Source organism: Oikopleura dioica, chromosome XSR (assembly GCF_907165135.1).
Source record: "Oikopleura dioica chromosome XSR, OKI2018_I68_1.0, whole genome shotgun sequence".
Classification (NCBI taxonomy): Eukaryota; Metazoa; Chordata; class Appendicularia; order Copelata; family Oikopleuridae; genus Oikopleura; species Oikopleura dioica.
Window position 1 is genome coordinate 4,883,267 of NC_137294.1, and position 15,576 is coordinate 4,898,842.

The window sequence follows — 15,576 nt, forward strand, 5'->3', positions numbered from 1 at the left end:
GCATGTTTATTACTCTAGACAAACACCTTTATAAATTATAATATGCTTCATTTTCACTTCACAATATATTTTATCTTCTTCTTCATATGATATTCACTTCATTATTCTTTACTAAAAAATCCGAAAAGTAATTTGGCGAAGGGTAAGATATTTGTCATTTGGAGCGCGTAACCATGGGTACGAGAAAAGGGTCCCTTGTCAACAGTCCTCCGAGGTTGCCATATCGAGCTCAAGAGATTTTCACGAAAGAAAGGGGTTTAAGGTTTCTAGAATATCCCACTCAATAGGGATATTTGTTCGAAACACCCCCAGATCGATTTTGAGCCTCCAACAGGTAATTTTTAAGAGAAATAGCATGTCTTTTAACAAATTAATATGCAATAGATAAAAAAAATAATTTGATAAAAGCTAATCCCAATATATAAATTTATTTTTTTATAAATTTTTTTGAAAAATAAATTTGATATTTTGATAAAAGGTCGACAATCATGGAGGACTCTCGGATCGAATGGATGCGCGAGCGCATATACGCTGGCCTGAACCTCACCGAGCTATCAATTTTCGAAAAGCTTCTCGAGAACGAAAAAGCAGAAGACATCATTAGAAATTTCATCCTTGGCAACCACGTCGAAGGAGACGACACAGCCCATGCTATACTCTTCTACCTAGGTTAAATTTAAATTCAGAGAACACGTTTTGTGAGATTTTTAGATCACGTTGAAAAAACACGGGAAATCGAGGTCGAATATGAAGTGGAAGTCACTGATGATGAGGAAGAAATCGGCGACGATGAAACGACCTCTCAAGCGATGTCTGCAAGGGAATCCAACATTTCCGGTAGAAATAAAACACCTTGAAATAAAGATTAACTCTTGAACATAGGAGTTTCCGGAAAAAGCTCACGAAAATCGAATTCGCGCCGCGGCTCCAGAGCATCTTCTTCGAAGGCTTCTTCCGTCGGTCGATCAGAGTCGAAGACATCGAATTCACAACTTGCCGAATCCAAGTCATCGGAGAAAAACGACGCCAACGAGCAAAAATCTGGTGACGAGGAAGAGCGAACAGAGAGCGAGTCAACGATTAAAGAGAAGAAGACAAAATTCATCACGGAAATTAGAATAGAAGAAGAAGAGTACATTGATACTGTTCTGCACATTGCCGAGAAGAAGATTCCAGAAGAATTTGAGACTGCACCATGCGTCTTTTTTCTTAGAAATTTGGAGACAAAATTGCCAGGTAAAATATAAATCTTGATTCGAGGGGCAAAATTGCTGTTGGAAAACGAGCCAATCTGTTAATAATTTTCTCATTAGCTCCTGCCGACATTACACAAGCACGAAAACTTCTTCCTCGTTGCATCGAATATGGAGTGTTAAATCAACACTCTCTGGTGATGCTGAAGCAATTGATGGAAAGCGTCTTTGTCCCCTTCCTGAACATCAAAACCGGCAAAATCGAGCCCAACCCAAATGCCGAAGAGAAATCAAAGCAGAGCGTTTTCCGCGATGAGTTTTTGCTGAACTTGTCGAAATTCACACAGCAGATTCGAAGAACAATCAACCAAATTGAAGGCAGATTCGGACTTGAAATTCCGGAAAGTGTTCAAGCCTACCAGACAGAACCGATTGAAAAGCTTGCGCAAGACAATGAGGTTATCGAACTGCTAGAAAACACTGTTTCTAACTGGCAAAATCAAGTGCTCAAAGGAAAGGATTTTGATAATATTTTAGATGATAATTATCATTTGCCATAATCTCAGATGAAAAATAACTTCGTTCATTGCCATAGCCACTTGCAAAATCCACAAAATAGCCGTGGAAGAACAGCTTGCTATGCAACCACAAGGGGATGGACCCATTGCCGAAATCGAACTTTGGCGGGAGCGAAACGCAGCTCTTGCCGCCCTACTTGAGCAGCTCAAGCGGCCCGATGTGCAGTTCATGCTCTCCGTTCTCCGAGAAGCGCGAAATCCCGTCATCGAAAACTTCGAAGGCGCCAAAAACGATCTCACCAAATATTCAGTTGAAGCACGAGATAATGTGCGATTTTTGCAAACTTTGGAGCGACATTTCAAGAATCTACAACATTCCAATGACTTCTGGTATAGTTTCGGTCATAAAATGATCATATCAAATCGAGAAAAAAAATTAAATTCTATATTTTTCTAATTTTAAAAATGATTGTGGTGTTCATCTCTATTTCTGACAAAAGTATTCAGCCAAATCATCGACACCATTCCATCAATGATGAATTCATTGCGAATGGTTTGGATCATCTCCCGTCACTACAACAAAGACGAACGAATGGTCCCGCTTATGGAGCGAATCGCCTGGCATCTCGCCGAGCGCGTTAAAGAAAACGTCGACTTGAAGACCATTTTTGCTGCAGAACCTCAAGACGTCAAAAAGCTCGCGAAGAACGCGCGAACTTGTTTGACCACCTGGAAATCGAGCTACCTTGAGGTTCGCGCTAGGATCGAAGAAAACGAGCGAGATGCACGATGGGAATTCGACAAGCAGCGTCTTTTCCAGCAGACTGACTACATGGCGAGCATTTGCCAGGACATTGTAGACGTCGCCCAAGTTCTTGAGGAGTTTTATAATATTTTTGGTCCCGAACTCAAGGCAAGTCTTTATTTATATGCGAAAAGGACTCAATTACAAACTTTTCTCCTAGGATACTCTTGAGGTAAAACTGTTACTTTTTCGTAAAAAAGCAGGCTATTCCTGATTTGCTTATTAAAAAATCAAGAATTAAAGTTTTTCAGTTCCAATCAAAAAATTATCTTCGATGATAATTAAAATCAAGTTTCCTTTTTCAATTCTAAAAGATTGCAAAAGAGCTTTGTTATTTTATCTTTTCCAAGCTTATTATTTTAGCCTTTTTAAATGATGTTTTAGGCTGTCACAGGTGATCCAAAAAGAATTGAAGAAGTCGTGGCGCGAGTTGATGCACTAGTGAAACCTCTTGAAGACTATAAATTCGATCCGTTTGCTCAAGACTGCGCTGTCAGCTGGAAGAAAGTCATCAAGTGGTTCAACAGGGAAGTTGAAGGAATCGAGGCAGAAGCGAAAAGATTCATCGACGAGTCGTTCAAATACTTGAGATCTGCAGAAGGTGCCTTTGACCTTCTTCTCAAAGTGAGTTAGTCATAGTTTTACCATTTCTAATTTTGAATTACAGTTCCAACACATCAAATCTCGTGAATCAATCAACCAGCAAATGATGAACAAGTCACAAGAGATCATCAAACAGTATCGAAAAGAAGTTGACATCATAAACGATTCCTTCCTACGTCAAAAAGATCGACCTCCGGTACCGAATGGACAGCCACCAATTGGCGGTGCTATTATGTGGGAAAAGTCGTTGTTCGATCGAATCAAGAGGACCATAGTCAGATTTATGGAGTCGGAAGAGATGATGGCATCTGACGAAGGTCGCTACGTCAAGGATCACTACTTGCGAACTGCACGAAAGATGAAACAGTACGAAGACGAACTCTACGAAAAGTGGCGAGTACATACAGAAGCGTGTCTACCAGGTTACATGCGAAAACCTCTTCTTTTGAAGAACTTGGATACTGGCCGATTCGAAGTTAACTTTGCGCCAGAACTCAACGTCATCATGCTTGAGTCGAAATATCTTGAACAGCTTGGATTCAGTATTCCAGAGCTTGCCCGTAATATGGCCCTTCAAGAACACAAATATTCCATGTTTGTCGTTGGCCTTCGAAACATGCTCGAACGATATCACAGAATCATGTCTTCACTCGAACCAGCAGAAATGGACCTTCTCAGCGACTGGGTGAAGCAACTCCAGCAGACTTTAAAAGCTGGACACACCAGACTCAACTGGAACACGCTGGGTATCAAAGAATACGTCAATAAATGCGAAAAAATGATCGATAAGTTCGAATCCCTGGTCAATCAAGTGCACGACATCGCTGCTGATATAAATCATCGAGTAGAGCTGATAGCCATGTCCGATTTCTTCGTCTATAAAAGCGAAACGCCCGGAACACCAGATATCAAAGACTACTTCGAAGCTGTCGAAAATCAGCGAGCTAAAGATGTTGAGCTTCTTGCGCGAAAATACCGAGCTATCGGACCTCTTCTCACAAAACTAGAAGGCTTAGTTGTTTCCACCAATTCTGGCAGATCCGACTCAATGGCTAACTACTACAAGTATTGGGAAAAGAAGGTTTATGACGCAATTGTGATTGCGGTTGTTGACAACTTGGAAAATTTCAACTGCCAATTGAGAGCTGAAAAGCCGCTCTTTAGAATCGAGGCTGCTCTGGCTGGAACTGAAATCATTTTACGGCCAGCTGTTAATGAGACACAAAAACTCGTCTTCAAAACGATTGGCGACGTTATTGATTCATCACGTTCGTTTGTCCGATGGATGGATGGCACCTGTATAGAAACTCCACCTCAGCCGAATCCAGACTCGGATGAGCCTTATTTATTCACTTTCCACTCCGATATTCTTCCGCTGCCCTCCGTCACTGAAGTCTGCCTAGGCATTACTGAGAATCTCCAACGATGCCTGGTAAACTGCATCAAAATCGCTGCCAAATGGCGAAAATACTCCAAAATCTGGAAGCCAGACAAACCACTCGTGACTGAAAAGTTTGCGAATAAAGAGCCTTCATGTGTTGAATACGATCATCTTCTTGATGTGTATACGAAAATGGTCAAGGATGTCAACAACGCCACAACTGAAGAACGAGAGCAGGCTTTCATCATTTCTGTGAAGCCGATGAAGGCATCAGTCAAAATGCATGCACGAGAGTGGATTTCCGAGCTTCAGAAACAGCTTCGAATGTCAGCCAAAGTGTCCATGTTTAGTTTGGCTGATAAGTTACGAGACTTGAACTACAACTTGGAAATGGAACCTGATACACTGGAAGAATTGAAAGCTGTTTTGCAGACGATCTCCAATATCAGAGAAATGTCAATGGAAGTCGAGTTTCAGCTGGATGATATTGACGAGCGATACAGAACACTGCTTATGTACCGAGGTGAGATGACGAAGCCCGAAGAAGAGCTCCTAGGCGAAATTCGAAAGATCTGGGCTGATCTCATCTACCGATCAAAATGCGTCGACGTAGAATTGACGCCTATCAAGAGAAAATTCACTGCAATCACTCTGGAAGAAATTACTGACTTCAAAGTGAAAATGGCCGATTTTGCTGAGCGTTTCGAAAATGAAGGGCCATCAACTATCGGTGACGATTTAGAAACAGGCTTGCAGAAGATGAAGGAATTCTCGAAAGTCTTGATTCAGCATGATGCAAACAGACTTGAATTGGCCAACGCTGAAAAGCTCTTTGGCCTGGAAGTTACCGCTTATCCTCGATTAGTAAAAGCTAAGACTGAAATGGAAGGGCTGGCATTAATCTACGAACTATACGAGCGACAAATGAAAGCTCGAGAGGATTGGGCCCAAACGCTTTGGAGTAACCTCAACGTCGACTCTCTCACAGAAGGTATCGAAGGCTTCCTGAAAGATGCCAAGAAATTCCCTCCGCACGTTCGCCAAATGACAGTCGCCCGAGCCCTGCAGAAGAAAATGCTCGAATTCAAGAACGCGATTCCACTCTTTGTTGATTTGAAAAACGATGCTTTGAGAGATCGTCATTGGAAATCTCTCATGGACAAGACTGGGAAGACATTTGACATGAATCCGGAGACGTTTACACTTGGTGCTTTGTTTGAAATGGGGCTTCATAATTATGTCGACTCAATCAACGAAATCGTCACCGCTGCCACTAAAGAATTGTCAATCGAGAAGGGGCTGAAAGAGGTTTCAGAAGTTTGGGACAACATTAAATTCACCATATCGAAATACTTCAAAGGCACATCTGATCGAGGCTACGTTTTGGGAACTGTTGACGAGGTAATACAGACACTCGACGACAATGCAATGACACTGCAATCTATGTCTGCGTCAAGATTCATTGGTCCATTCTTGAATCAAGTGCAAACTTGGGAAAAATCGCTGTCGCATATCTCCGAAGTATGTGAAATTTGGATGGTCGTTCAGCGAAAATGGATGTATTTAGAGTCAATCTTCATCGGTGGCGATATCCGATCTCAGCTGCCTGAGGAGGCGAAAAAATTCGACAAGATCAATGACACGTTCAAAAAGATTATGCAAGAAACAGCCAAAAATCCTAAGATCAAGGACTCCTGTCACGCTCCAAATCGACTTGAGGACTTTACCGTGCTTGCTGAAGGTCTTGAGCGATGCCAAAAGAGTTTGAACGATTATCTTGACTCGAAGCGAAATGCCTTCCCACGATTCTTCTTCATTTCCGATGATGAACTTTTGTCTATTCTCGGTTCTTCCGACCCCACTTGTGTACAGGAGCATATGATCAAAATGTACGATAATATCGCTGCTCTTGGTTTCTCAGACGGCTCGAATGGAGAGAAGATTGCAGTTTCAATGATTTCTGCTGAAAGAGAAGTCATGGACTTCAAGAAAGCTGTCCAAGCAGAAGGTCGCGTCGAGGACTGGATGACCGCCGTCCTTGCTGAAATGCGTGCAACAAACAGAAGCATTACCAAAGAAGCTGTTTACACTTATGGCGAGCGTGGAACGAGAGCTGACTGGATGCTTAACTATCAAGGTATGGTTGTGCTTGCCGCCAATCAAATCTGGTGGACATGGGAGGTAGAAGACATCTTCCGCAAAGTCAAGTCGGGTGACAAGCTTGCCATGAAAAACTACGCCAAGCAACTGCACGGTCAAATTGACGAGATCGTCGCAAAGATCACGAATCCGCTTGAAAAGAACGATCGTGCCAAATACAATACTGTTCTGACGATCGATGTGCATGCGCGAGATATCATCGACACCTTCGTTAGAGATTCAATTTTGGACGAAAAAGAGTTCGAATGGGAGTCACAATTGCGATTTTACTGGTGGAAACCAGAAGATGACGTTATCATCCGACAATGCACAGGCGAATTCGGCTATGGTTATGAATACATGGGTCTCAACGGCCGTTTAGTTATTACACCTCTCACCGATCGAATTTACCTAACACTTACACAAGCTCTATCAATGTATCTTGGTGGCGCTCCTGCTGGTCCAGCTGGTACCGGTAAAACTGAAACCACCAAAGATTTAGCGAAAGCTCTTGGCCTTCTCTGCGTCGTCACGAACTGTGGTGAAGGTATGGATTACAAAGCCGTCGGAAAGATTCTCTCTGGTCTTTCACAGTGTGGTGCTTGGGGATGTTTCGATGAGTTCAACCGAATCGACGCGTCTGTACTTTCTGTCGTCTCTTCGCAAGTCCAAACAATTCGAAACGCTTTGATCCGACATCTTAGCCGATTCCAGTTCGAAGGTGTTGAAATTAGTCTTGATCCTCGAATGGGCATCTTCATCACAATGAACCCTGGTTACGCTGGCAGAACTGAGTTGCCCGAGTCAGTCAAAGCACTCTTCCGACCAGTTGTCGTCATTGTTCCGGACTTGCAACAGATTTGTGAAATTATTCTTTTCTGTGAAGGTTTCCTGACTGCCAAGGTTCTCGCGAAAAAGATGACAGTACTTTACAAGCTCTCAAAAGAACAACTTTCAAAACAGAATCACTACGATTTCGGTCTCCGAGCCCTTCGTTCTGTCCTAAACATGGCTGGTAATCTCAAGCGAGGATCTCCCGATCTCCCCGAAGATATGGTTCTGATGCGAGCCCTACGAGATATGAACTTACCGAAATTTATCTTTGAGGATGTACCACTTTTCCTTGGTCTTATTGGCGATCTGTTCCCCGGTCTCGATTGTCCTCGAGTCCGATATCCTAATTTCAACGATGCAGTTGAAGTTTGCCTCTCTGAGAAAAAATACATTTTGAAAGAAAATCAATGTGACAAAGTCGTCCAAATGTACGAAACAATGATGACTCGTCATTGCACAATGATCGTCGGTCCAACTGGTGGTGGAAAATCTGTCGTCATCAATGCTCTTTGCCAAGCTCAAACTCGTCTCGGTCTTCCAACAAAAATGTCCATCATGAATCCGAAAGCGCTTTCTGTTATTGAGCTTTACGGTATCTTGGATCCCGTGACTCGAGATTGGACAGATGGTGTTCTTTCAAACATCTTCAGAGAAATGAATCGACCAACTGAGAAAAAAGAACGCAGATACGTTCTGTTCGATGGTGATGTCGACGCGCTCTGGATTGAAAATATGAACTCTGTCATGGACGACAATAAGCTGTTGACTTTGGCGAATGGTGAACGTATTCGTTTACAACCACACTGTGCTATGTTGTTTGAAGTTGGCGATCTCCAATACGCATCACCTGCCACCGTCTCCCGAGCTGGTATGGTCTTCGTCGATCCCAAGAATCTCCGCTACCGTCCATACTGGGAACGTTGGCTTGTCGACCGAACTGACAAGCTCGAGCAAGAATTCTTGCCACAACTTTTCGACAAGACTGTTGACGTCCTTATAGATCTCATCCACGAAGGTATGCTCGATGGCAAGCAAGGTGACAAACTGAAGTTGATCGTTCCTCAGACAGATCTGAATATGGTCACCCAGCTATGCAAAATGCTTGAAGCTTGCTTGGACTCAGCTGAAGCGCCAGTTGACTCTGAACAAATTCTCGAAGCCGTTTATGTTGAGTGCCTTTTCTGGTCTCTTGGAGGAACACTTGTTGAAGAATCACAAGAGCAGTTCAACACAATCGCGAAAAAATTGCTTGCTTTGCCTGGTGCCTCTGACTCAGACACAAACTTTGCTCCAGCAGGTACTCTGCCAACTCGATTCAATCTTATGTATGACTATCACTTCGACATTTCTAAACGACAATGGATCCCATGGAAGATGATTGTCCCTGACTACATCCACGACCGAACAAAACCTTTCCATGAGATTCTGGTGCCTACTGTAGACACTACTCGTACCACTTGGCTTCTTAAAAAATCAGGCCATATCAATCGCCCAGTATCGCTTGTTGGTGAAAGTGGAACATCGAAATCTGCAACAATCCAAGACTATTTGCGTGGATTGAGTCCCGATTCAAACATGCTCTTGAATATCAATTTCTCTTCCCGTACGTCGTCAATGGATGTTCAGCGAACAATCGAGGCGAATATTGAAAAACGAACTAAAGACATCTATGGACCTCCTCCAGGAAAACGCCTTCTTGTCTTTATGGACGACATGAACATGCCTCAAGTGGACACTTACGGAACTCAGCAGCCTATCGCACTCATGAAACTCTTGCTTGAAAAAGGCTACATTTATGATCGGTCAAAGGAGCTCAACTGCAAAGTCTTGAAAGACATTTCTTACGTCTCTGCTATGGGCAAAGCTGGTGGTGGTCGAAATTCGACTGACCCTCGGTTCTTGTCTCTCTTTTCAGTTTTCAACATGACATTCCCATCTGACGAGTCGATCAATAAAATCTACACTTCAATTCTTTCTGGTCACCTGGAACCATTCGGCGAGAACATCCTCGATCTTGCTAGTAAGCTTACTGGATGCACTCTTGAACTTTACAAAAAGATCGTCCGAGATCTCCCTCCAACGCCATCAAAGTTCCACTACATTTTCAACCTGCGAGATTTATCAAGAATTTACAGTGGTCTCTGTGTCACCAGTGCCGAGCGATTTACCAAGCCTGATGAATTCATTCGAGTTTGGCGAAACGAATGCTTGAGAGTCTTCCACGATAGAGCCATTAATGATAAAGATAAGAATTACCTTCAAGACACCATCAAGGGATTGGTAACCAAAACTTTCCCTCACAACACTGAACATGTCATGCGAGATCCGATCCTCTTTGGCGACTACAGAAACACCTTGAAGGAGAGTGAACCACGGCTTTATGAAGATGTTCAAGACTTTGATGCTGCAAAAGGCTTGTTTGCTGAGATTCTTGAAGCGTACAACGAAAGCGAGACTCCAATGAACCTGGTTCTTTTCGAATCTGCGCTGGACCATCTGACGAGAATTCATCGTGTTTTGAGAATGAAACGCGGTCACGCCTTGCTCGTTGGTGTTGGTGGCTCAGGAAAGCAGTCTCTCGCAAAGTTGGCATCATATGCAGCAGGATGTGAAGTTTTCGAGATTTCATTATCCAGAGGATACGACGAGTCCAATTTCAGAGAAGATCTGAAAATTCTATACAGTAAACTTGGTGTAGAAAGCGGAGGTCGAAAAATTTCCTTCCTGTTCACCGACTCACACGTTGCTGAAGAGGGTTTCCTCGAACTGATCAACAACATGCTTACCACCGGTGCTGTGCCAGCACTCTTCGCCGACGACGAGAAAGACGCGATCATCAATAACATGCGAGACGAGGCATTGCGAGCGAACTACCCGCCAGGAAAAGAATCAATTTGGAAGTATTTCATTGATAAGTGCGCCAACAATCTTCACGTTATCCTTGCTATGAGTCCAACTGGAGACACTTTGCGTGTGCGCTGTCGAAATTTCCCAGGTCTTGTCAATGGAACTACAATCGACTGGTTCGAGGCTTGGCCAATTCAGGCTCTCATTGCTGTCGCATCAAGCTTTTTATCGGACAACCAAATGATTCCTGAGCAACATATGAACGCCGTGATCAATCACGTTGTCTTTGTTCATAAATCTGTTGAAGAAGCATCCGCCGATTACTTGACAAAACTCAGACGAACAAACTTCGTCACGCCCAAGAATTACCTTGATTTCGCAACCTCTTATTTGAAACTACTCGAAGAAAAAGACGATGAAGTTGAAAAAATGTGCGAGCGTTTGGAAGGTGGTCTCAAGAAAATTGCAGAAGCCCAGATCCAGCTTGACGACTTGAACGCTAAACTTGTTGTTCAGAAAGTTGTTGTAAAGGAAAAATCAGAAGCCTGTGAAGAACTGCTGAAGGTTATTTCAGAAAGCAAAAACATCGCTTCAATTAAACAAGAAGAAGCAGGATCCAAAGCCATCGAAATCGAAGAACAATCAAAAGTTATTGCTATCGAAAAGAAAGAAGCCGAAGAATCTTTGGCGGAAGCTCTGCCAGCCTTAGAAGCTGCTCGAAAGGCCCTTGAAGACTTGGACAAGTCAGATGTCACCGAAATTCGATCCTTTGCAAAGCCTCCAAAGGCTGTCCAGACCATTTGCGAGTGTATTCTCGTCATGAAGGGCATCAAGGAAATTTCGTGGAAAGCAGCTAAAGGTATGATGTCTGAAGCTGGTTTCTTGAGCTCTTTGATGAACATGGACGTCGACGCCATCGGCAACTCTCAAGTGAAACAGATCAAGGGCTTTTTGAAGGTCATTGGTGTCTCACAGACGGAAATGAAGTCCATCTCAAACGCTGGTGCTGGTATGATGAAGTTCGTCGAAGCTGTCATGGGTTACTGCGACGTTGCACGAGAAATTAAACCAAAGCGAGAGAAAGTCGCTACTTTGGAAAAGAACTTCTTCATCATGAAAAAAGATCTCGCTGCAGCGAAAAAAGAACTGGCTGCAATCGAGAAACAACTTGCAGAACTTGAAGCTCAATTTGAAGCCGCGATGACTGAGAAACAAGAGCTCGAAGAAGAAGCCAGCATTATGGAAAGGCGATTGATTGCCGCAGACAAACTTATTCGTGGTCTCGGTTCTGAAAGAGAACGATGGAAGGTGGAACTCGCTGGACTTAAGGAAATGCGCGTGAGACTTCTTGGTGACTGTCTCCTCGGTGCTGCATTTTTGTCCTACGAGGGAGCTTTCAACTACGATTTCCGATATCAAATGATGCAAGAAAAGTTCATTCCGGATATTCGCGAGAAAGGTATTCCAATGTCTGATCCATTCCGACTGGAAGATCTTCTTACTGACGAAGTCGAAATATCAAAGTGGGGCTCCGAAGGTTTGCCTCCAGATGAGCTTTCCATCCAGAACGGTATTCTTACCACTAGAGCCAGTCGATTCCCACTTTGTATTGATCCACAGCAACAGGCGTTGAATTGGATCAGGAAGAAAGAAGAAAAGTATAATCTTAAAGAATCGTCCTTCAACAGCCCTGACTTTTTGAAACAACTCGAGTTGGCTATCAAGTATGGTTTCCCATTCTTATTCAAGGATGTTGACGAGTACATCGATCCTGTCATTGATAATGTCCTCGAGAAGAATATCAAGGGTGGTGCTGGACGAGAACACATCATCCTTGGTGACAAGGAGGTCGACTACGATCCGAGCTTCAGGCTGTACTTGACTTCAAAACTTGCTAACCCTAAATACTCACCTGCTGTTTTTGGAAAGGCGATGGTTATAAATTACCAGGTCACACTCAATGGTCTCGAAGATCAGCTTCTCTCAGTTATTGTAAAGTTCGAGCGAAAAGAACTGGAAGAACAGCGTGAACGCTTGATTCAAGAAACATCTGAGAATAAACGACTCCTCAAGGATTTGGAAGATTCTCTTCTCCGAGAACTCGCCAACTCTAAAGGAAACATGTTGGACAACACTGAACTTATTGAGACATTGGAAGAAACGAAAACAAAGGCTAAAGAAATCTCTGAGAAACTGGTGCAAGGAGCAGAAACCTCTGCTGAGATTGACGAGATTCGAAATGGTTACCGACCTGCCGCGCGGCGCGGTGCAGTTCTTTTCTTCGTCCTCTTGGATATGTCTCTTGTCAACAACATGTACCAGTTTGCGCTCAATGCTTACCTTGACGTCTTTGACATGTCACTAAAGAAATCTCTCCCCGATGCAGTGCTTGCTCGCCGATTGCAGAACATCATCAACACTTTGACCATGAATGTTTACAACTACGCATGTACTGGTCTTTTCGAACGACACAAGTTGCTATTCTCCTTCCAAATGTGTATAAAACTTCAACAAGATATTGGAAAAGTGCCTCAGCCTCAGGTCGACTTCTTCCTCAAGGGTAACATTGCTCTTGATAAGGTCAAGAAAGTGAAACCAGCCGAGTGGATTGCCGATCAAATGTGGCAAGATCTTGTGAAATTGTCAGAACTATCGCCTGTCTTCTCAACATTACCTGACGATATTTCGAAGGATGTCGAAACTTGGGAGAAATGGTACGACCAAGATGCTCCTGAAGCTTCACCCTTCCCTGGCCGCTACGAGAGCTTAGATGATCAATTCCTCAAGCTTTGTCTTCTTCGATGTTTCCGTGTTGATCGATGTGTCCGTGCCGTTACTAACTACGTTGTCTCAAACATGGGCGAAAAGTATGTTCAACCTCCGATTGTTTCTTTTGAAGCTATTTTTGAACAATCAACGCCGCTCTCGCCAATCATTTTCATTCTCTCCCCTGGTTCCGATCCCGCTACTGACTTGATGAAGCTTGCCGATCGAATGGACATTGGTGGCAATCGACTTAAATTCCTTGCCATGGGACAGGGTCAAGAGCAAATCGCTCTCACACTCCTCGATACTGCTATCCAGCGAGGTCAGTGGCTCATGCTCCAAAATTGCCACTTGCTTGTCAAATGGCTCAAGGATTTGGAAAAATCTATCAGCAGAATCACAAAGCCGCATCCTGACTTCCGTCTCTGGCTCACCACCGACTGTATCCCGGAGTTCCCAATCGGTATTCTTCAAAGATCACTCAAGGTCGTCACTGAGCCCCCTAATGGTCTTAAGCTCAACCTTCGGGCAACATACACCAAGATTGCTGGCAGTACCTTGGCAGACAGCTCTCACCAATTTTTCCGGCCACTTGTCTACGTCCTCGCCTTCTTCCATGCCGTCGTTCAAGAGCGAAGAAAATACGGTCGCCTTGGTTGGAACGTTTCGTATGATTTCAACGAGTCAGACTTTGAAGTTTGCATGACAATCATCGACACATATCTTACGAAGTCTTTTGAAAACGAAGAAGACAAACTTCCTTGGGGAACCTTGCGATATCTGGTCGGAGAAGTCATGTACGGAGGTCGATGCATCGATTCATTTGATCGACGAATCCTCACCACATACATGGAAGAATACTTCGGTGACTTTATCTTCGATACATTCCAGGAAAGGGATAATATATTTCTGTTTGATGATTTCAGAGGTAGACAATAAATTTATGAGCACTCATTTCTCATTTGAGATAATCTCTTCCTATTCGGTTATTATCCTCTTTCAAGCCGTATTCGTTCTACAAGTCGAGTGAGATCGACTACAACATTCCCAAAGATGATGGAACCAAGGAAGTCTACACAGAGAAAATCGAAAGCTTGCCGTTAGCTAACACGCCCGAGGTCTTCGGTCTTCATCCTAACGCTGAAATCGGCTACTACACGACCGCAGCGAGAGACATGTGGGAGCTTCTCGTTGAGTTGCAACCTCAAACAGGTGACTCCGGAGGTGGAATGTCTCGAGATGACTTTATCGCCAAAATTGCAATTGACATCCAGCAGAATCTCCCCGAACAGTTCGAAATGGATAAGATCAAGCGTAAATTTGGAATCAATGTTGATCCGACTACTGTAGTTTTGCTTCAGGAATTAGAGCGATTCAATAAGGAACGGTTCAAGCCCAAAATTCGTCTTTTGGCGCCAAAATATCAGCAATGTCCACATTTTAGACTGCACTAGATTAGCACCTCTATCACTGCCCCCGAAGCGGGAGATGGCGCGCTTTGATCTCATCGGTTGGCTGAATTATTTTTAGAAAGAATTGATTCCCAGATCTTGAACCTAGTGAAAAGCTCATTGCAAAAATGCGAAGCTCTTTGGTCGAACTCGGTCGAGCGCTCATTGGTGAAGTTGGAATGTCAAACGAACTGGACGAAGTAGCAAGATCCCTTTTCAACGGTCAAATCCCATCCATCTGGCGGGCTTTGGCACCGGACACGCTCAAGAATCTTTCTAACTGGATGAGTCACTTTAGATCGCGGCTCGATCAGTACACCAACTGGGTTGAGAAAGGAATCGGTTTTGATATTTTACGGAAATGATCTTTTGAAATATATTGAGTGAGATATAAAGATCCAGTCAATTTATGAATAACTATCGAAAGTTTCGATTCGAAACCGATAAAAGGTGAACCCGATGTCATGTGGATTTCCGGCCTTCATATCCCTGAGTCCTATCTTACCGCTCTCGTGCAAGCAACTTGCCGCAAGAATAAGTGGGCTTTGGATCGTTCGACTTTGTACACCGTAGTGACCAAATACGAGGATGCTTCTTACGTGAACGAAAGACCACTGCAAGGTGCCTATATTTCCGGTCTTTACTTGGAAGGTGCCGCTTGGGACGTGGAGAACACTTGCTTGGTGCGCCAGCCGCCCAAACAGCTCCTGCAGCAACTGCCGATCATGCAGATCGTTCCGATCGAGTCTCACCGCTTGAAGCTGCAGAACACCTTCCGAACGCCCGTCTACACGACTTCAAACCGACGAAACGCGATGGGTGTCGGTCTCGTTTTCGAAGCCGATCTTGCTTCTCGACAACATCCATCTCACTGGGTCCTACAGTCCGTCGCTCTCACACTCAACTCCGACTAAGCACCAAAACTAACACCTGTATTTAATATCTTCTGTACAAAAGTATATTTTTGTATTAATAATAAATATATTTGTCTAACTAAAAACCGAGTCGATTGTTATCGAAATTCAAACTAACCCAGCGG

The 15,576-nt window shown here is 43.7% G+C and overlaps 1 protein-coding gene across 1 annotated transcript; it reads left to right on the plus strand.

The window, feature by feature from the left end:
* Nucleotides 1-229: 229 nt before the first annotated feature.
* LOC145709474 (dynein axonemal heavy chain 10-like) lies at nt 230-15,504 on the plus strand. The gene is made up of 12 exons (XM_081787164.1): nt 230-334; nt 479-669; nt 712-837; nt 883-1,236; nt 1,314-1,699; nt 1,806-2,101; nt 2,219-2,624; nt 2,901-3,140; nt 3,184-13,975; nt 14,089-14,473; nt 14,647-14,879; nt 14,988-15,504. The coding sequence occupies exons 2-12, from the start codon at nt 489-491 to the stop codon at nt 15,449-15,451; spliced, it is 13,863 nt and encodes a 4,620-aa protein (XP_081643290.1). The 5' UTR covers nt 230-334; nt 479-488; the 3' UTR covers nt 15,452-15,504.
* The last annotated feature ends 72 nt before the right edge of the window (nt 15,505-15,576 follow it).